General features: G+C 31.8%; 3 protein-coding genes across 3 annotated transcripts; 1 reads left to right on the top strand and 2 right to left on the bottom strand.

The window, feature by feature from the left end:
- Window positions 1-4167: 4167 nt before the first annotated feature.
- LOC106324559 lies at window positions 4168-8612 on the bottom strand. Its single transcript, XM_013762508.1, has 5 exons — window positions 7857-8612; window positions 7427-7616; window positions 6972-7277; window positions 4736-4954; window positions 4168-4242 (listed from the first exon to the last, which is right to left on the bottom strand). The coding sequence occupies exons 1-5, from the start codon at window positions 8603-8605 to the stop codon at window positions 4168-4170; spliced, it is 1539 nt and encodes a 512-aa protein (XP_013617962.1). The 5' UTR covers window positions 8606-8612.
- Window positions 8613-9390: 778 nt separating this feature from the next.
- On the bottom strand, window positions 9391-11719 carry LOC106325490 (AT-hook motif nuclear-localized protein 6-like). Its single transcript, XM_013763541.1, has 5 exons — window positions 11085-11719; window positions 10532-10611; window positions 10292-10420; window positions 10039-10200; window positions 9391-9931 (listed from the first exon to the last, which is right to left on the bottom strand). Exons 1-5 carry the CDS (start codon window positions 11518-11520, stop codon window positions 9533-9535), a joined length of 1206 nt encoding a protein of 401 aa, XP_013618995.1. The 5' UTR covers window positions 11521-11719; the 3' UTR covers window positions 9391-9532.
- Window positions 11720-19883: 8164 nt separating this feature from the next.
- On the top strand, window positions 19884-21395 carry LOC106325148. Its single transcript, XM_013763170.1, has 2 exons — window positions 19884-20270; window positions 20756-21395. Exons 1-2 carry the CDS (start codon window positions 20043-20045, stop codon window positions 21212-21214), a joined length of 687 nt encoding a protein of 228 aa, XP_013618624.1. The 5' UTR covers window positions 19884-20042; the 3' UTR covers window positions 21215-21395.
- The last annotated feature ends 1313 nt before the right edge of the window (window positions 21396-22708 follow it).

Here is a 22708-nt window from a genome sequence, read left to right as displayed (position 1 = left end):
ATACTAAAAATCAATATCCGTTAAAATCGAAGCAAATCACAAATATTAAAATTTTGAAAAGCGGATATCCGATCCGGCAATATATAGATACATGTATATCTTGATTATATTTAAAGTTTTTAATGTATAAAATTATATAATTATTATTCTAACGATTTGATAAATTATATTCACATTATTAATATTACTTATATAAAAGTACTACATAAAAGGAAGAGCACACATTTATGACAATAATATTTTTTTCTTAATTTTTTTGTTATTATAATTGTTAACTAAGTTGAAAAATTTTACAAACTACGTAGATTCACTACTTCTTTTAATTTTTATCATGTATATCCTGCAAAAAGATATTTTACAAAATAAATTTGCCTCGAATTTGTAAGATTATTTGTATTAATCAAAACATATGAGATATCCGTAAGTATTCGTAAATATCCGCAAATATCTATTTATTTTCTGGATATCCGTTTTTCCGAATATCCGTATTTTTCCGAAGCAAAGCAAATCGAAAAATTAGATATCTGTGATATACAAAGCAAATCACAAATATCTTCAAAAACCCGGATATCCAATCTGTGTCCAGGCCTACTAATCAGCTACTGTCATTGTTAATGTTCCTTTTCCTTATGATCCCTAAATTGAATTAGACTATGTTCAAGGGTTGTTCTTAGTGTCAATTAATAATTAATACCCACTATGTGCCTCCTAATTCTTAGTCATAACTCGAAATGTTTTTATTTTTATTGACAACATATACGTAAAGGGAAAAAAACACATGTAACTGTACTAATGATATTGCAAATTTTGTTGTTTATGTTTCAAATACGCATAGTTTATGGTAATGTTGTTCCAATTAAGTACAAACAAGAAAGCTCTAAAAGCAATCTTGGCTTAAATGTTAGGTAATGTTTGAACATGATACACGCATCTTTACTCTTTAGAAACACAAACATTAACAATTATATAATCTCATTTAAGTTTATATGCATATACAATTTCAACGCTTATTACCCAAATATGATTAGATTTAAGTAATTAATTAGAAAGAAAAACAGAGTTTGAATTTTAAGGATCAATGAGCTGTAATGTCTAGTGTAGCAGGGGCAATGGAGATCTCGATGAGATTAAAAATAAAAATCTATAAAATAAAAGTTTTTAAAATATAGTGCAACAGAGAAGTAAATGAGATTGATACACATAGGGACATAGAGAACATGGGTCCATGTTTGTTCTGACAACAAGCATACAGTTTTTCTTACAAGATTAGATTCCTCATTTCACAAAACTAGTTAGAACGTACGGTTTAGATTAATTGATATGTATATATATTAATTTCTTAATTGTACGATCTAGTGACCGTCCTCTCTCGTACGGGTTTCCATGAAGCTTCATATACACTTAATCTAATTATGCATTGATCATTGTGCTAACGAAGACAGGAAATTAATGGTAAGCTATAAATAACGCTGAAACATATACCTAATCTATAATATCATATAAATATCAAATGGCCACTATTCATATTGTTGTAGAAAGCATCCCTTATCGACTTTTAGTGGATCTATATTTGATAAAAGAAATTTAAATGTACCTTTAAATTGATATATTAAAGTACGATAGCTACTAATGAGATGCAGGTACAAAAGGGATCGTAAATGATGGGTTGAATCCGAATGCACAAAGAGCCATATATAGTGCCCCATGCCGATAGATATTATTCACAAAAAAAAAGCTAGAATAGTTTTGGGTTTATTGAGACATGTTCTTGCAATTTGACGAAGACATTTCAGTGACCTTCGTTTTGTGATGAAAGATTTTTCAATGTATATGTGTTTTCTTCCACTTGAACTAGTTTCATGCATCTGTCATTATAATTGCTTTATATACCTTATCAATATAAAGGATATTGGAGATGGTTTTGCCAGACTGAACTGGTTCAAAAGATTTTGATCTGGTTTAAATTTTAATTTACTGCAAACGATTGTGGTCCAAGTGCAACTCGAACTGTTTATACTGATACTTAGAAGTTGTAGATCATGAACAAATAGAAGAAAATAAAGGAAATTTACCAAAACAGTATGGACGATGGCTAAAAATATTTGATAGTCTGATCATATGTAAAATCACTCAAATGTGTAAATCCATTTTTTCTTAAACATAATGCAGCATTTGCAGAAATTTATTAAAATACTTAAAAGTAAAAATAATATTAAATGTCTAACTATTGTAACTGTGTACGTAATAAGTGTTTCTCAAAAAAAAAAATGTACGTATAATTGGAGTTCGTTGCATGCACTACAATTATTGTAGAGGATTCTAAAACAGTAGACATAGACATGAATCATGAATGATCAATTGTCTTAGACTAATTTCGCGACATATCTCCGAAAAGTCTTAGATAGATTTTCGCCGACCAAGATGAAAATCACCGGATACATATATATAACGTTGGAACTATATGAAATCTTGAATCTTATAACCAATTAAAAGATTAGAAATATGAATAGTACATAAACAATTAATGTTTGATAAAAACTACACAGAAACTTCTTCTAAAAAGAGAACGTGGGATTGGGATAACGTTGAGGAGACAACAATAGAGAACAGCGAGTGGCTACAGATTCTGCTTCGACCATTCCAGGAGACATCATCTTTTAATATTATGGATTGTTATTTTATTTTATTAAGTGAACGTAAATGTTGAAAGATTCTTGGAGCGCGCGGTGGATAGACGAGGAATGATTCTACTAATTAAGGTTAAACATATCTAGTGATTCTCTAGTAAGATCAATCGGTCGAACGCTGAAACAAAATGAAGATCGGAGATCTAGTGACTATCTAATAAACAAAACTTAGAGCAACACACAGAAAAGGGCAAAGAGTTCTAGCAACCTGAGGATATGTGAAGACAAATCTCCGATGAATATGAATCGATGGCGTTAGGGAGTCACGACGGAGGGCCAAAAGCGACGGCGATAAAAGGAACGGAAAGGGTTTTAGAGGATTCAGGGGAGAGATCAGTTTTCTTTTTCTTTATTTATGATTTAGTCATTGTATTTCGTTGATTGTTACAAATGTAAGCAACTGATTTTTGTTTAGATTTACTCCAATTCCTAAATAGATTACATATTTAAGCAAATATGTCATACCTCATACGTATTTCTTTTTTTGTTTATTTATGATTTTGTTCATGTATTCTGTTGGTTGTTACAATTGTAAGAAAATAATATTTTTGTTAGATTTACTCCAATTTGTAAATAGATTAGAAATGCAAGCAAAAATGTCATACTCATCTAGGTGATCATATTCCCGTATCCGTGAAAGGTCGTTGTGAAATTATTCATAGCTGAATCGTCATTGTGGAGAGAAGATGACATTAGCCATCGGCCTCACTCATGCATAGTCTCGGTCCTAGACAAAATCTAATGAAACATGTGGCATTAGTTCCTAAGTTTTCTCTAAAACATTTTCTCTAAAACATATATGTTTTATTGTTTCTATATCGTCAAAATACATTTTTATTTATATTTGTTCTAAAATGTTTCTAACTTTGAAAATTGTCCGGCTGTGCTAATCGCAGCACTTGGCTCTTAGGAGATGGCATGGTGTGTTCCACTAGTATTTAAGTAAACGTACATATACAATACAACAAACTAGGAGTATTTTGGTAAGGGTTGTAAAAGTAGGAGAGACTCCAAAAACGCCAAAACCATTCTCTCAAATCATGTATTCGCCTTTTCATCATCATATCTTCTTGTGACCTTTTCAAGGGCAGTACAACCCTATGAAATGTTGTCTTTATTTTTGACATCAACATACAGAGTCAGTAACTATGAGGGTAGCTCGGCATCCATGTGAACGATGAAAGATGGTTGTTGTCTGGCACTGCGTCCAAGACTATCCGCCTTTAGATTCTTCGTCCGAGGTACATAAATGATCTCTGAGCTGAGGAAGCAATTCTTCAAAATTTTGATATCTTCAAGATAACATCCAAACGCTGGCCATTCTTCTGCTTCCGAAACCATCTTTACCAATTGAGAACAATCTGTTGCAAACGTGACTTGAAACTGTCGCAAATTTCTCATACACTCCATTGCCCATATAAACGCCTCCATATCTCCGAGTGAAGAGGTGAGAGACTTGCCCTAACATTTCTTACCCCCATCAGTCCATCAAAACCTTCCAGAGTGCTATACCAGCCATGTCCGGAATAAGGTTCCTTATCTTTCCATGAACCATCTGTAAAACACCAAGCCCCGAGATTGATGGCACAGTCTGGGTATCGATCTGTCCTGGTTCCTTCTGAATTTTTTGTATTTGTGCCTCTGTCCAAAGTATTGATTCTGTCTCCGTTAATTTAAGGATATCTTTGGGCTCAATGTCCAAATTACTAAAAACTTTATCGTTTCTCCCTTTCCAAATATACCATAGTATCCACGCATATTGATGAACATTCATTTTCGGATTAATCCGCCAAAAGAGGTGATCCATATTTGTGAATAGAGATGTTGTGGGAAAATAAGGCCGGGTTTGATGGAATCTTTGAAAGCGCCCAAATTTGACGCGCTGGAGGACATTCAAAAAATATATGATTTATTGATTCCTCTGCAGTTCCACATCTATCACAACATATTTCCCCATGCATCCCACGCACCTTTAGATTTTTTTTTACAGCTATACACCCAGATACCAATTGCCATAAGAAATGTTTTATCTTTGGTGGACACTTCACCTTCCAGCAAAAAGCTTTCAGAAGATCTACTGTTGGTCCATAGAGTTTTTGTGGTTTTTCCTTATCCGCATAAACAGGTTCTACCTGATATCCTGATTTGACTGAGTATTTCCCATTCTCAGTGAAATGCCAACCGTCCATGTCCATTATCTGAATCCTGCTCAAAGGAATACTTTCAATAATCTTTACATCATGAGGATCCACCAAAGCCTGAATTGCCTGAGAATTCCATGTACGTGAAGTTGTATTTATAAGAGAATCAACTGTGAGGTCCGGATAAGTGATATGTTGTGTTTTATGTGCTGGTCTCGGACGAGTGGTTGGGAGTCATGGATCATTTCATACGGATATAGATACTAAGTGATTTTCCCGTGCACATGCACGGATATAAATATTTCTAAGATAGATATACTATAATAATTGATTGTTATTTATTTTTAATTTTAAATTAATTTATAATTTGTATGCATCATTTATATTAATAATATTATATTATTTTAATTATACATATGATTTTATAAATGTTATATCTAATCAGTTTTGTTGTTTTTACAGTCGATTTAATTATTATTTGGGTAAATTGGATTGCATTTCTGAATTCAACTTTATATTTTTATTCTATATATTAAAATTTTGATTAATTTCTTATTTGCATTTAGGTGGTTGTTGTCTTAGATATGTAAATATATTTTATGAAGATTATGTATAAATTAAAATATATTAAGCTTAGAATGAAATAAAAAATAAACTAAAGTGTCTGAATCAAAATTACATAAATTAATATAACGATAATATTCTGAAGTCTCATGCATATATATAAATTTTACAAAAGAATTAAATTGTAACTTTTGGTTAATATTTTAGTTTCATTTTTAATATGTTTTGAGTTGTCCTATGATTTATATTTATAAAATAAATTAATATTCTTATAAAATTATATATTTTATCGTAGCTAAATCTATGATTTTAGATATAAGTTGGATTAGTCGGATCACTCATGTTGTATCAAATTCAAAATATAATATTTTTATTATAATTTAGTCAAATCAAATAAATTTTATTTATCGTTTAAATGTGCATGTATTTTCATAATATTTATCAGATTATATGTTGATATTTTTTTAAAAATATTTGAGAATAAAGTGATGATCATTAGGAAGTTACATGCATAATTAGAAGCTCATGAACACATATCAATATTTACGATAATTAAAATATTTTATAAATTCTAAATAACTTTACGTCTTTGGTATTTTGATTATGGTTCTATTAAGTTCCACAAACATAAAAACATAAACTTTAAGAGTAAATTTAATACTAAGAAAACAAATAACTTTAATAATGATAAAATATAATGTATCTAGCTCGTTAAACTAGTTTGCAACTATTTGTCAAAAATTTTATTTTTAAAATTTATTTTTATTTTTTTAATATCTCTTAAAATAAGCAGTAAGTAAAATTGTAATTTTATTTGAAAATAATATTATATAAGTAAAATGTAATTTATCGATATTTTTTGTTGTAATTGAAAGATATTATAGTTAACTAAATATATGAAAAATAAATAAAAAATTTCAATAATACTATTTTTAGTCAATTAAACATATATCAGTTTATGTTACTTAATTATTTTATGTAATCATCTAAGAAAATATATAGATATATAAAAATATTTCTATTACTTGAATTTTTTTGTATTGTTTAAAATTATTTTTTAAAAGAAATAATATTTCTTTTTAATATCAAAATTATCTGAGTAATTTTTTTTAATGAAATCACATTATATACAAATTTATATTTTTCATCAGAGAAAATATAGATATAAAGAAGGTATTTTATTACTTCAAAATTATATTTTATGTTATTTAAAAATATTTTTAAATGTAATATTACTATTTTGTGAATTTTATCTTATTTATGAAATCATATTATATATACATATATTTTCGTTTTTCAATTCGTTTTTTTTTAACTTTATTAAATTTTTCCTTTTTTTATTATATGTATATGTTTTTTGGAAAATTTTAAAAATAAAACTAAATAAAAAATAAATAATAATATTTTAAATATAATATTTTTAATTCATTAAGAATATTAGCATAATCAACCATACTAAGAGTTAACGTGGGAACGACACATACTAAACTGATTTTTTAAATAATATTATAGAGATAGATCTCTAAATTGTTTAAAAAATATTTATTAATTTTTTATTATTAAATGTCTATGGTGGCACATTCTTCTTCCATATCTTAAAGTACTTATGGTTTCTTTTTGTAATATACTTTTTTGCTTTGCAGGCTTTTGATATAGTCCCTTCGGAATATGCCAGGATCTTGCGGCGACGACGCGGGGTTTCTCGCTTAACGTAAACCTTCTCCATTTCGTTGAGAGGCCGGCTTGATCCATCTGGAAGACTCACAAACTTCCAGCCACCTCCGGCTCCACGTTTTCCTCTAGGACCCAATTTCTCAATCGTGATTTTCCATCCATCTGTTGAACGTCGTCTGCTATACTTGTGGCACTTCACTTCTCCTCTCCACTGGTTTAATTAAGACACCAAAAGAGATAATGCATATTTTACTATCACCAATGAGAAAATGAAACGTGTAACAACTATATCAATAGAACTAATGTAGTATGGTTGGCTATGTTAATGAATATTCAAGGGTGGCAAAAGAAGGGACTTACTTTCATTTTGTTGAACTCAAACCTTTGCACGAATTCTTCATAAAGCATGTCATCTTCTTTCTTTGAGATCTCATAATGAACTTCATCTATATCTTTGATTGTACCCTCCCATCCTTCTGGCATGACCTTGAAACCAGGGTTGTACTTGAGTGAGGCCACATGAAACTCCCGGTCATGCGAAACAAAGAACCTGCAATGAGGTATAAATATCACCAACCTATCCCCTAGTAATTGTATTTAAATCTTTAACTAACAATATTACTAGAATACAAATAATCTATTTATAGCACGGCAGAGAGAGGATAAGACGGTGTTATAAAGGAAAAATGCAAAAAAAAAAAACAGTAAACTACTTGGGGGAGAGAATGAAGTAAAACTCAAGTAGCACATACCAAAATATGAAAAAATTATTTGCATGTTAAGAACTTACTCAGGGTACTCATCAAGCAAACGCTCAACGGAATCATCCAAGGGACGACCAAGCTTTCTCTCTTCTTCTTCTTCATCTTCCTTAAGAAAAAGAATGGCGTGAACACGCTGCCTCATGATCCTATAATCCTTAGCAAGCCTCTCAACGGTATACACCTCAGGATTCTCTTTGTGCAACCTATACATCTCAGTCTTCTCAGAGTCTTTAAGATAAGCCCCTCTAGCTCCAGGCTCCCTTACTTGCTTGAGCAACACGCTAATCTCCATCATCCTATTTTTAATCCCATCAACAAAAGCCTTGCTCTCTTTATTATCTTGATCAATCTCTTTTAGCAGATCATCATACTCATTCATCTCGTTGACCATAGCCACTTCTCTCGGTCCCAACTTGCTCATTACGTCACACGTATAATCAGAACCGGTGTTGTCGGAAGAAGCGTTCGTGTCCTTCTTACGACCAACGGAGACACCATCGAAGTGTTCTGTGGTGAAACCAGTCGACCACATTGACTTATTGTCCCAACCAAGATCGTCTGATCCTGTGCCCCCACCTAATGAGTCTCCTCCCGTTGGGATGTCCCAACCGTTGTCTTCGTCTCCGAATCCATCGAACCCTGAGCTCCCGGAGAAGGCTCGAGTTCTTAAAGGTTGGATGAGCTTTGGAGCGTTCTTAACAAGAAACCTAGACGCTCTCGTGCTAGGGTTAAGAGAAAGCGAAGATAGAGATGATATTAACTTACTAAGGAACATATATCAATTGAACGTTGAACCGTACAAACGCTGAAACAAGAGAATCGAAGATTCCGTGATCCGCGGAGGCCACTAGGGTTTTAAGGGTTTTAGGAGCAAGGACATATCAGTTGTTTTATATTTTATGATTTAGCCCCTCTATTTCCTTAGTTATTGCAAATATAACCAAAATAGTTTTTTTTTTTTTATAGATTTTTACTCAGCTTCATTTTGTATACAACATTGAACCTTTAATTGATTTTGTGGATGATTGGTTGAACTATAGGTATAAAAATTTACTTTAGAATTTAGTAGGATTTTTTTATAGTTATATCTAATGTAGAATGTAAAAATTGAACGAGATAAATTTTTTTTAACAAAATATCCCTATATTCTTTAGAAAATATTCTAAAAATATTTTGTTTTTAAACAAATATAACATAATTGGTATTGGTAATTTTTATGGTTATAAACAAAAACTAAGATTAAAATTAATACTTTAAATCAGTATAGCTATCCTTCTTCTGACACAAAAACACAATTTGAATTAATATATAAATGAAGTGTTAGATAATTTATTTCGTTTTATTTTTCTCGCCTGTGGATGTACAACCATGTCCCACTCTACCCAATCACCCGCATTGTCTTTTTATTGTCTCAAAAAAAAGTTAAGCAGAGATTTTTGCAATTGCGCTATGTCTTGACTTCATAAGAACCAACCACATAACGGATTTTTCATTTTTGAGATTAGTTATGAAACCATGTCATATGTAAACAGTAAATCTTCAGCCCAATAACCACAACCATAAAACAATATCAATCGATAATTTCAACATAATGAAGCTAAAACCGATCACAAAAACAAATACAAAGCAATAAAAGACTAGCTTAATCATTTTTTGGCCATAAAGGTTCCTTACTTTCCACACAAGAAAATCGGAGAATAGCTCAACCACCATTAGACAGGCTCCTCGTATCGCAGGAATCATCATCAGGCTGATCATCATCACCACCATCGGCATAGTCAGCTTCTTCTTTGTTAGTACTAGTGTTCACATTCCCGTATCCATGATAGGTCGTTGTGAAATTGTTCATAGCTGAATTGTCGTTGTGAAAAGGAGTTTGAGCCACTGGTCTCATCATACCACCACCACCGTCAGTTTGTTGTTTTGGATCATCTATGGTGGCCACCACCGGAGAAGTAGAATTCACGTTGGTTATGTTGAAAGTAGGATGTTGTTGTTGTTGTGGTGGTGGTTGTGGTGGAGGAGAAGCCTCCATGATTCGAGGTTTCTTATTCTGCGTTTGCGCTGCTTGATTCATCACAACGAAACTTCCCATTATCACCTGTCACATATTATAATACTTGTTAGGAAATTTGTGCGACTTTTCTATACTTTGAAACTGTAGATATGTTTTCTTATTTTTTACAAAAATAATCATGACTGTGTTACCTGGACAGGACTGGCTGCTATGAGCATACCGGCAAGACCACCGCCGAAGATTTTGCCATTTGGTCCGGCTAAAGAAATGCTCATACCACCGGACCGACCTCTGGTTCCTCTGTTTTCAGTAGGCATAAAAGAACCCGATAGAGAAAGTATCTCAAAAAGACCCTAAGACAAGAAAAAAATATATAAAGTTTCAAGAACCGCCAAAAAACCAATTAAAATAGAGAAAATTTGATTCCATGTTCATTAGGTTTACCTCATATGTAAGCGTGCCGCCTGAAGTGGCAGCTTGACGAAGTGTGACATTGGAGATGGAACCAGTTGCAGAAAGAATGCATATAGCTCGAGATCCTTGCGAATACGGCATAACTTTCATCATTACATCCTGATTAAAATAAAACAATATTCTCAAACAAAGTTCATTATCAAAGCTTTGACTACAAGACGGCGAAAAAAAGAAGAAAAAAAAAATCATGTTTTAGGGAATTTATATTACCTCGCCGGCATTGACAGTAAACTGATGTGTTGTAAAATTTGCACCCACATAGCATGAGAGTCCAAGAGGAGGAGGAGGAGCTGCAATAGATAAAATAGATTTTTGATGCCATTGACTTTGACCAATGATGTAATTAAGAAACTCTAATCCTCAAGCAAACAAAAACTTGATCACCCATAGCAATCAGTGTTTAAACTTGCAAGAACATAAATAAAACAGAATTAGCCAAGCTAATTAGATATCTTTAGAGTTACGCGATAACAATTAACACAACTAGACTCTCTTTATCTTCTTAATATAAAAAACAGAGATTATTATTCTCTACTTTTTATTTTTCTATTTTGTACGGTCAGCATCATCAGATTCTGTCTCTGACCGGTCTGTTTGTATAACTCCTTCAGACAAAAGGTATACAGTTATGTTGGTCCCACTTCCCAAAATCTCAAAAATCCACATAAAAATCACATCAACAGATAATATAACCAGATCGCAACAGATAATATAACTCACTCAAACCTATGCAACACACACAAAAAGAGATTGCAAGAATTACCTGGGCTGCTTCCATACTCAAACTTGTGAGGTTTCTTGATGAGTTCAACAGGTTGATACTGCTGAGCTTTTCCTCGTTTCCAGTGATTATAATCTCCAGAGAATGGAATCGAAGTTGAGATTGGAGTCGGAGAGAGTGTTGGTCTCAGATACCTAGGGCTCAGACTTCCGTCTGGAGCGTATTTCCTCGGCCTTCCTCTCTTCTTCTTCGTCAGATCTGACCCTGCGCTGGAGATCAACGGCGGTGGAGCTGCGGCAGCTGAGACAGGAGTCACGGAGGTTGGAGGTGGAGGCGGAGGCGGAGGCGGGGAAGGTGACACCACAGTCGTAGGTCCCACGGACTGAAGAAAGCTAGGGTTTTGTTGAAACTCTGTTGCTTCTTCATCTCCCTTGACTGTGATGACCCCACTTGGACTGATTCCACCTTTCTCTTCCATTTTTACAGCCACAAATCCCCCCAAAAATTTAGAAATAGATTCTGCTTTGAAACAGCTCAAATGGATCAAAGATCGAAGCTTGCTAAAATATATTTTTCAACCGCAGAAAACAACACTGAAGAAGAAAAATGCAAAAGTGGGTGGAGATTAACCTCTCAATCTCACCGAAATTGTAAAAAAAAAAAAAAAAAAAAAAACCCCAAAAATTACATGCAAATATCTCCCATTCTTTTTGATGAGAAAGAAGATAATTTTCCTCTTGGAAGACTGAATTTTGTGGGGTTTGCAAAGAAAAATGGAACCTATAAATAAAATGGGAAAATTCAGAAAATAAATAAAATATTATGATATTATGTTGCCAGTTGTATGACTTAATATGAATATTAAACATTTAATTAATTTGATATAATAATTAGGGAAAGATAATATCCGTCTTGTGGAAACTTAATATCTATTACTATAAAGAAGAGATTCCCTCTCATCTTATCAAATAGTATAAGGAGAAGTTCACACGTGTCTAAATTTTAAAAAAATCTTCAATTGTCTTCGTTTTGTTTTTAATGGGCTCAAACGAATGAATACTATATGGGCTTCCAGGTTCCTCAGGCCACAGCTCCTTCAACGAGACATCCCACCAGGCCAGAGTTGGAAGTTTAGCCTCAGTCTACAGGGTTCACATAGTCTGATGTTATGCTTGATTTAGTTTCATTTTTGTGTCAGATATCACAGGTCAGTAGAGATTACACAATCTCTGCTCCATTGCTCATGAATATCAGAGCCAAATTTAGGCAAAAGAGGCCTTTTCCTACCGCTCTTGGCTATGGTTCTAGAGTCATTCAACTGCTCTTGCCGACCAAAAGCTTTCGAGAGAGTTCTATCGAGAAACTGGGACAAGATCTTTCCGCAATGTTTCTATCAGTTACATACACCTTATCTGAAGGAGAGTCTCTCATCATCAGTGTTGGTGTCCACCAACCATCTTCAAACCCGCTGTTCAGAGTCCCCTGTTGTCAGTTTATATCCCGACTTTAGTATGTTCTTTGGAACATCAGTTTCAGGGTCTAAAGTGAAGCATCTCTACGGGTATCTTCACCCCTTTAACACATCTATCGTTCTTATTGTTGTATTTTTTGTTTATTGTCTAGCCGTTGAGATTACCTCCGGCTCTGGTTGTAATCGTTTACCGTTCGGAATTTAAATTAATATAAGCTTTCGTGACAAAAAAAAAAACTATATGGGCTTCGAATAACTTGATTTAGACTGAAAACAAACAAAAGTTTAGCCCATTGGTCGCCTTCATCTTCTTAACGAGAAGCTACCATTCATTTGTACGGTTTAATCTAACGAAGTAAACAAGAAACAGAAGAACCCTCTCTCACAATTCAAAATCCAGTTTTAATACGAACGGATTTGGAGCATCTCTCATTAGTTTGGAACTTCAGCTCAATCGATTTCTACTAATAATCACTCTTGATTTCAGTTTAGAAAATATTCATGTATATCAAGGATTTTAAGCAGTTGACTTTCGTTTTTTTTGTGTTCCTCGGTTAGAGAAAATTATCAGCTTGGGGATCTAAAAAATTACAATTTTGAAGGCTATTGCAAATTGGTAAGACATTAATTGACTAGAAAAAAAATCAGATGTATTTGAGAATAGAACAGATGTAATTGAGTTTTTGGAAGATGCTTTGTAAAAGGAGCTCAGGTTTGGAAGAAATGAAGGGAGAGCAACGTTTGTGATATGATGGAAACAGAATGTTCGATCTGCAAGGCATTGTTTTTAATTAAATTATAATTTAGTCTTTGTCTGCGGGTTACTAATAATGTTTAGAATGTTCAGTGAAGGTTAGGAGGAGCACAACACAAACCATAAACATTCTAGGAAACTACAACGACAATTTAAATGATTCTCACTTATGTTAATCTACAAGACACTCAAGAGAAACCTTATAACACAAGCACCAAACAGAAAAACCTAGCACCGTTTAAAATGATCACTGAGGCCTGAGGGTAAGAGCATAACACAAAACAAAAACATTCATCAAGCTTCGAAAACCTACTAAAACAACCTGCTGGTAAAGTGTCTCAGCTACGTTGACCCACTCAAAACTCCAAGGTACATAACACATACAACTATACAAAAAAAAAAACAAAAATGAGATTATAAGACCGTTTTGAATGATCACTGTGGGTTAAAAACATGACACAAACTGAAACATTCAAGATTCAAACAAAGTCACAATCTGTAGGAAACTCTAACCAAAGTTGATCTACAAAAGACTCCAACATATAGTTACAAAAAAAAAAAAAAAAAAAGACTCCAACATACAACCCATTTCATAAAATAAAAGACTTTATAATATATACAAGCACAGAACTAAGGAATAATAGAGATGATAAACACTATAAACACAAAATGTAATGATCCAAATTAAACAAATACTCTTTCTGTTCATCAATTAATATATTAGCAATCAGGTTCTAGAATCTCAGAAAAGATGTTAAGCCAATAAGAGAAATGCTATTTTAATTATAAATGGAGAAAAAATTCACAAAATAAAGAAAAATTTAAAAATCATTAGTGTATGAATTTTAACAACAACAACAAAACTAATCCTCCAAATCAATAAAAGTAAATAAAAATCAAGGATGCTATATCGAATTATAAAATAATTTATATTTTTAATTTGTGATATTAATACAAGATTGTAATTTTTTTTTTACTGTAAATTAAAAATATGAAAATATTTTTTTTGGATCATAATGTTGGGCTGAAAATATATTAAAAATTAACTTAAACCATTAAACATATGGATTAATACTTAATATTGTAAACGAAATATAAAAAGTCAAAGATTAAGTTAGACAGTATATAAATTTTTATTTTTAATAACAATGTAATAACTTGATTGGTATTTAAAAAATATAGTTATTAATAACAATGTAAAACAAAATAATAATTTTAATAATTTTAATAACAATGTAATAACTTGATTGGTTTTCTAAAAAGATAGATATTGTAAAACAAATAATAAAAATAAAATAATTAATTAAATTGTGCATATCTATTGAGAATATCTTGATTATCTTTTTACATTGAGTTTTAATCTAGATTTATATTTTAACTATAGTTCGATTGTAATATATTGTTTAATGTTTATAGTTTAACAAATAATATAGTAAATAGTAATATTTTCATAGAAGTTTTAGTGTATTTAAAATACGATCTATAGACCAAATAAACATTTAAATGAAAATAGTCCCACATTTACCGAAATTTCTAACATTGTTGAGACCAAAGACAACCACCAGAGCTCAACAGGGTTGTGAGATAAGAGCCTCTGTAATTGTCTTTGACAGGAGCGCAAGCTTGGTCGTGGTGTGAGATTAACTCATGAATGTCCTCGACTTAGCATCCATATCACTTAGCTGGTCATAGACCAAAGATGGACCCAGGAGTTCACTACTCGAAGTGTAGACAAATAAACAAATCAAACAAAGATGGTAAATAACAATTAATTAATTATAAGGGTATCTCTTATTTTACAATAAGATAGCAAATCAATATAAATTTACGAATTAATCCATAGAAAACTAAGCAAATTGTTTTTTTTAACTTTTATCTAAGAAACATATTTTGGTTAATAAACATGATTAATTGGAAGTTAAAGTAAACATTTGTTTTACCATGTTAAATATACACTAGAATTTTATTTTAAATAAAGGATAAATTCTAACGAATAATTAAAATATTTTTAAAAATGTAACAAGCTTCTCAAAATATATAATAAAATTATTAAATATGAGATTGCCAATCTTAAAAATTCGAAAATAATGAGTACATTTTATTGTTAAAAATATAATCGATTATTTGGATAATAAAGTTTATTTAGTCTCTAAATATAATAATATATAAATTCAGTAATATATTTATCTGAATAGTAATAATTAATATTATGTTTTCATTGTATTTACCAAACACAAATTTTCTATAACATTTAATTATGTATTTTCTTTTGGATTATATAAATTATTGATTTCAAGAGAAAAAATGAACTAATCTATCAGTAAATTCAATAGTATGTACAAAAGAGAAAATAAACCCAATTGTTTTAGTATTAAACCTATCCGAAATAATAAAAAATATATTCCATTTGCTAGATATATATATATATATATATATATATATTAAAATTTGAGCAAACATTTAAGAAACTATAAACAATTACAATAATGAAAATATGTTCTCCTTAATACAAATTATGATCTCTGAAAAAACTAATAAAAATATAAAAATGTTAATTTTAATTAGATGTATACAAAGATGAGATGAGGATGTGTTTGCCACAAGTATTAACAAAAAATAATATATGGATTGATTATTATAGTTGATCTTTTAATAAATTAGTCGTCTAAGTCGGTATTCTATAAACTACTAAAGTGCAAATATATAAATAAAAAATAGACTGGTGAAGACAAGACTCATCAATTGTATCAACTGTCAACCAAATGAACATATAAAAATTATTACAAAAATTCTGTGTTTCCTCTAATAAAAACCCCATTGTCCACTATTTTATAAACCCTCACAAATAAAAAGATACAACGGTATTAGAAAAATCTATCTCATTTTCTTTTGAACGAATCCGATTGATTTATGTTTTTTATAGTGTTATAAAACTTAAAACACTATAAAGCTTACAATTCATGATTAAAATACATCAACAAATTAACTTAAAACAGCAACAATACCAAGAATTTCGATCATTTTTAGTTATATAATTGAAATTTGGTGTAAACAACATAATCATATTCGCACCCAAATTAACATAAAATTTACACAAGATTATATCATTTACATAGACCGATCCACTAAATTCTGCTCGTAACGGGGTCTCTCCTAGTATCTAATAAAATATATAAAACTATAGAAAAAATAAAGTGAAAATTTAAAAAGAGAGAAAGGAAGGGAAAAAGAATACCAACTCTGAGTCTCTGACCTTGACCATCTCTTTGTCTTTTTCAAGTTAATCACTTTGACCAAATTAATTTTCAAGATAATCCATATCTTTAGATTCACTCATGCAATTGTACCAAGATTAAGTACGAGTCAAAGTTTATGAATGAAGCTGATACATTAGCTTTGTATGAAAGAACTTTTCTTGAAGCTGAAGCAATCACAAATGATAAACCTCAAGTTCTTGAAGAAGAGATGCACACATTGATTCGATTTGAGTTTGGACATTATTGTGATCTCCAAACTCTTCCAAAAAGTATTGTTACAAACAAACCCAAATACATTCAGAGTTCTTGCTCAAAAAAATAATGTCGTGAAAGAAAAATAAAGAGCGCTCTTAGATTTTTGTATAATTATTTGCTTTCCCTCTTCTAATTTTAATTTTCACCCATAAATCAACTTTCACCTTTTTCATTTCACATTTTGTAGCATCCCGATTTCTGATATATGTGAAAATGTTTAAGAGAATTGATTTGACTACATATGTCACCAATGTTGACTTACTTTTTCCGTCATACATCCGTTTAGAACTCTAAGGTTAATCGTGTTTGGACTGGAGTAGTGAAAAGATGGGTGACTTATCGGAAAGTGATTCGCGATACCGTATGAGTGAGACCAAACAGGGAAAGATTGGGTAGTGATTGCAGGGTTAGTAAACAAAAAAATTGGATCTTGAAAAAACTAACGGACCGACCGTTGACCATTGGAACGGGATAGAGCCCACAGGCCGAGAGAGCGGGTGTGGATGGCCCATTAGCCGTGGACGGTCGGGGCGTTATACATTTATATATTCAAAATTCAACATTATAGTGTGGAGTAAGTGTATCGAATGAAGATAAATACAATGGTAATGATTGAGTCCTTTTGTTTTTCTGCATCAGTTCGTTTCTAAGACCTGAGTTTGATTGTTTGTGTAGGGTTCATATATAATATATTCTAACCAAACGGTTAAAGATGTCTCCAAATCAAAAACCAAATCAAGAAGTAAGTCAACTTTAATTAACAAGACCTACGGCTTCTCTGCTTGCAAGACAAAACAAACCATTAGACATTTACTCTGTTCAACTTCTTACAAAGTACACCAAGGATGAAACTGTTTGCTTTTCTTCTCTTTTGAGGTCATTAGCAAAGTTTGGTGATAACTTATCTCCGGTCTTAGTCTCCAAGTTGCAAAACCAAGACACCAAAAAGCAAAAACTAGAAGCTAAGGTGTGTGTTACATATTGGAGATTTAGAATTTGTTAATACTATAAACCTTTACGTTGATAGGTTCAATGAGTTTGTTATTGAATCTAGGTGGCTGATCAAGTTAACTCCAGCAGAAGATCTAAACTCACTATCCCAAAGGAACCGAATCTTAGAACTGCAGAAAGGTCTGAAAGACACAGGCACTCATAATATCTGCTGCTAGTCAACATCATGACAAGTGTTTTGGCTTCCTTACAAACATGTTTATTGTTATCCTCAAGCGCCTTTTTCTGTGGAGGGTTCCAGGATAACAATAAACATGTTAGTAAGGAAGGCAAAACACTTGTCATGATGTTGACAACATTCTCAGAAGCTCTCGTTAGAAGACTAGACTATTGTATTAGATTCCTTTGCAGAATCTTGAACCTTCTTCAACGCCTTTGTCTAAAAGTAATACTCCACGGTCTTAAGATCTTCAGGTATAACTAATCTCTAGATATCTACAAGTCCAAAGTTTTTATCATCCCACATGAGTTAAAACAGAGTTTACTGCATTAGGTCTTTTGTTTAAGAAACATCAGTGCGAGCAAAGGAACGCTCTTCAAATGTAAGTCTCAAATCCACCTTATAAACCCATCTTTTCAAATGTTCACTTTGCCACTATATTCATATGTCTCACATGGCAGGCTAAGATTGATGCCATGCAAGTTAATGATGCTACTAACTCCAGAACGTTAAGTACTCCATGAATCTACTTTTCTTTTACAGTCTAGTTTAGATCCTTGAGTGGCTTTACTTCTCACGCACATTCTCTAAAGGCTAAAACCCGTTGATTCCTCAAAGGCTCAAAATATAGGATAGTCCAAGGAAACCACAGCAGAAAAATAAATTGCCTAGTGTATGAATCTAATATTTACCCTCTAGACTCAAAGTTGATAATGCAGATTTATTCTAAAGACTTCTAAAGACTTATGAAAAGTATACATACTACACAATACTAAAATTCATTTTCTTGACAGAGGTCAAGCAAAGAAGAACTCAGGGAAGCAATTAGCATCAAGTATAGAGAACTCTATGATAGAGTGGATACCCAATTTGGTATAGGTGAAGTCTCAAACTGTATTAGAGACTTTCAAAGATGCATTTGATGTGGCTATATAGATGGAGTTTTTAGGAGATTCAAGGAGCAAGAACATTGGTACAATGGAGATGAGGAGGAAGATTATTCGATAAATTATTACTTCCTTATTTATTAATAAGGGTTTTTTGGATGTTTTAGCTCTAGTACAGTTTTGATTACACTGTAAAATTAAGATTTTTATTGAGAGATTAATAAGTTAGTTAGTTAAGTTTTGTTATTACTTGTTTCATGGAGTGGTCAAGAAAGTTGTTATATGTATGGAGTTCCCATTAATATATTTCCTTTTGTAGGAAATGAGTATGAGTTTAAAACTATTTATTTAAATGTTAGATGTTGATAGTTTGTATATATTTTTGAATATACATGTAAATATGTAACTAATTAGGAAGGTGGGAAATGAAAATGGACCAAGAGGCTCACATTTTGGCACGTAGAGAGATTAATTTAATAAGATTGTACTATGATAGAAACTGAGGAGGTAGGTAGAAGTAGAATCTTATTTTGGGGTTAGGTTTGGTGATAGCGTAAGACTCGTGACACTTTGATGATTGTTCGTTTTTGCTATAGTTTTTTTGCCAATGTTGAGACGAAACTATAACAATCAGTTTCACTTGCTTTTTTATGCGGAGAGATACTAAAAGTATAGGACAAGAAAAATAATATTGGTTTATGGATCATTCTAAAATAGTAGGTGAAAATTGTATATATGTAACGAAAAAATGGCTAAAATGAACGGGAGAGAAGCTCACTCAAATAGCATGACCTTAACAAATAAATAATGGAGAGTTGGTGTAATAGAAAATATTTAGTTATTTCAAAAAAAAATATTTAGTTATATTATAAATCCCCCTCCCCCTTATATATAATTTATTATATTTTGAAATTTAAAAATGAATAATATCTTGTTTTTATTCGTAACATTATGTATTAAATTTAGTTAAAAGATATATCAGAATTCTGTTATATTCTCAAGATATTTATACCAACACTTGAACTATTCGTGACGCTGAACAAGTCCACCAACACAACTACCACTTTCTGAGGAAATCTTTTTTTTTTTGCTCCAGGCTTGTTTGTTAGTGTGGTTGTATTGTGTGCCAAGTGTACTCAAGAAGATTATACCAGTCTCTTTTATATAACACAACTTCTCAAGCCCTCTTCTAACACATCTCTCTGATGAAGACCATGGAGCTCGTCTCTCTCTCATCCATCCTCCTTCTCCTTATGCTCTCCTTCACTAGTCCCATTCTCTCCATCTCTGATCAGCCATTATTAATCTCTTCTGTTGTTCATGATGAAGAAGAAAGCTGCCCTTACACTGTGATTGTCACCACGAGCTGTTTCTCCCCTGATTTGTCAAGGGATCAGATCACTCTCGCTTTGGGTGACGCCGACGGTAACAAGGTTTTGATTACAACACTCAGCTTATTTTATATTTCTTTTGTGTTGTGTGGGCTCTAATCTTGTTGTGTGTTTGTATCAAATTCAAAACGATATATTCCATTTGTCTGATGCCATGGATACATGTAATTTTTTTATAAAAAATCCGTGGATAATCCAGCCATTCGAACAAAAATGAGACAATTTAATAATAGTAGTTTGATTTCATTGTGTAGATACAACAAATATGAAATCAGTTATGATCTAAACCCGTAGTATATAAGCTTCTTTTCTTTTGAAAATTGAAAATTCTAGGTATATTTGATTAAAACAGAATTTCTAATGCATATAGTCTATATACGCTATACTATACTAGTTTAAGTTTTACGTACACCGGGTTATTTAAAAGGAACTACACACTTGTATGTTCTAGCTACATGGCTACATGTTTGCACTTTTACATATAATCTCTCAGATGTGTATATTTATCGACCTTTTTTACATATAAGGTGGTCGCACCGAGACTAGATGAACCGTTAACTGGTGGAGGAGGTTTCGAGAAATGTTCATCAGACACATTCCAAGTCAAAGGTCAGTGTCTAGACACTATCTGCTCTCTCTACATCTACCGTTCCGGTCCAGACGGTTGGATCCCAGAGACAGTCGAGATCTACGAGGAAGGTTCCAAATCTGTGAAATTCGATTTCAACAAAAACGTCCCTGATAACACTTGGTATGGCCACAACTATTGCAACAACACTGGTTTGCCACCACCTTCACCGGGATTTCCTCCGTTTTCACCCACAGTCCCACCGCCACATCCACCTCATTTTCCTCCCCCCAAGCCCTCTATCCCACCACCGCCTCCGCATGCACCCCCATCTGCCGCCTCTGGACTTGGAGGTGGTGAGAGTTTGGTTGTTGCGTCTGCAGCGATTCTGATTGCGTTAGCGGCTGTGGTGGTTTGAGTTTCTAGTTAAAATAGTTGCTTTAATGACTAATAAAGTATGGTGTAATGACTTTGTTTTTTTTGTTTGTAGTAGTTGGAAATTCTGGAGACCTTGATTAGCTATAATGTATTGAGTTCTGAAGTAGTAGTAATCGATATAAATGAAACATGCACTAGTGTTTTGCATGTGATTCATAATACCTTTCTTGTTGAATACTATTCAAATACATAACATGATATATCACAATAAAACATTTAAACAACTATATAACAATGATACGAAAGTAGTAGTTTATCTTATATATTAAAACAGAAGTCACAACTTTGATTCATGTGTAATTTTTTTTTAAAATAGACCTAATAGACCTATTTTTAAAAAATTATGTTACATTTAATCTTTAATTTTATCATTTAAATTATGGACCTACCAGAAATTTTTATTAAGCTATCAATAATTGGATTTAAACAATAGATGATTCATTGGATTTATAGATAATATAAATTAAATAGATATAATTTAATATTATAATACTATCCATATGTTAATTATTTAAATATTTATCGATGTTAACTTTTAAAATTACAAAGATTTTTTTTTAAATAACAAAGAGTTTTTTTTAAATAACAAAAATCATATTATCTAACAATGATTAATCTTTTACTACCTTAAAACAATGAAAATAAATTTTAAACTATATAGTTTATTTTAAAAATTAAACAAAAACTAAATGTTTAATTATTTACTGGATAGTATAAATCTATGAAGCGAAAAATTTAATTTTTAAAAAAATTTCTAAATTTGTGAAATGTTACAATATCTTTGAATATGACAATAAAATCGTATTTTCCTAATCTTTATATATATAGTTACGATTTTAATAATAAAATAATAATCTGAAAATATATATATAGAAAAAGATACAAATACATGTGAAAGTTGCGCGGATCGAGATCTAGTTTTTGTTTTGATATGTATAAGTTAAGCTTGATTAAGAATCTTAGATGGTTGCAGTGTTGCACCAAATGTAAGAGTGTTGTTGCAAGGTTTGCATCAATCCGAAGCTTAAACTGAAGATTTACAATCAAAAAGACGATTGAACTGAAGACTCGCAAGCTCAAGAACATAACATAGAAGAAGAACATAAGAAAAGAAACACTACAAGAAAACGTGCCCATAACAATGAAGATTTACGACGAAAATATTTCGTCGTAAATTTACATGGTGTTTACAATGCAGTTACGAGGAATCCAACTTTCGTCGTAAACGCCATGTAAATTTACGACAAATAGTGTTCGTCGTAAAATCCATGTAAGTTTACGACGAATGTACGTGGAATGAGAAATACGTCGTAATCATTACATCAACATTATAACGAAACATGTTACCGTTATATTTAGGTGAAAACGTGTATTCAATGTGCTTTAACTTACCTAATTTCGTCGTAAAGTCGTTGTTAAAACCATGTAAAATCCATGTAAAATATTCCTTGTAAAATCGTTGTTATATTTCAAC

The sequence above is a fragment of the Brassica oleracea genome, chromosome C2 (genome assembly GCF_000695525.1).
Source record: "Brassica oleracea var. oleracea cultivar TO1000 chromosome C2, BOL, whole genome shotgun sequence".
Classification (NCBI taxonomy): Eukaryota; Viridiplantae; Streptophyta; class Magnoliopsida; order Brassicales; family Brassicaceae; genus Brassica; species Brassica oleracea.
The sequence above is the reverse complement of the archived record's forward strand: the minus strand, read 5'-3'. Positions and strand labels throughout refer to the sequence as shown.

Bases quoted from the DNA above. Each gene is read 5' to 3' on its own strand.
- LOC106325148 (XM_013763170.1), top strand. From the start codon at position 20,043: ATGAAGACCATGGAGCTCGTCTCTCTCTCATCCATCCTCCTTCTCCTT. The intron at 20,271-20,755 runs GTTTTGATTACA...TTTACATATAAG, and splicing joins GTGACGCCGACGGTAACAAG to GTGGTCGCACCGAGACTAGA.
- LOC106325490 (XM_013763541.1), bottom strand. From the start codon at position 11,520: ATGGAAGAGAAAGGTGGAATCAGTCCAAGTGGGGTCATCACAGTCAAG. The intron at 10,612-11,084 runs GTAATTCTTGCA...TATCTATTGCAG, and splicing joins TGAGTATGGAAGCAGCCCAG to CTCCTCCTCCTCCTCTTGGA. The intron at 9,932-10,038 runs GTAACACAGTCA...AATATGTGACAG, and splicing joins TAGCAGCCAGTCCTGTCCAG to GTGATAATGGGAAGTTTCGT.
- LOC106324559 (XM_013762508.1), bottom strand. From the start codon at position 8,605: ATGTTCCTTAGTAAGTTAATATCATCTCTATCTTCGCTTTCTCTTAAC. The intron at 7,278-7,426 runs GTAAGTCCCTTC...TAATTAAACCAG, and splicing joins TTGAGTTCAACAAAATGAAA to TGGAGAGGAGAAGTGAAGTG. The intron at 4,955-6,971 runs GTGCCACCATAG...TGGAATTCTCAG, and splicing joins TTAAGATATGGAAGAAGAAT to GCAATTCAGGCTTTGGTGGA.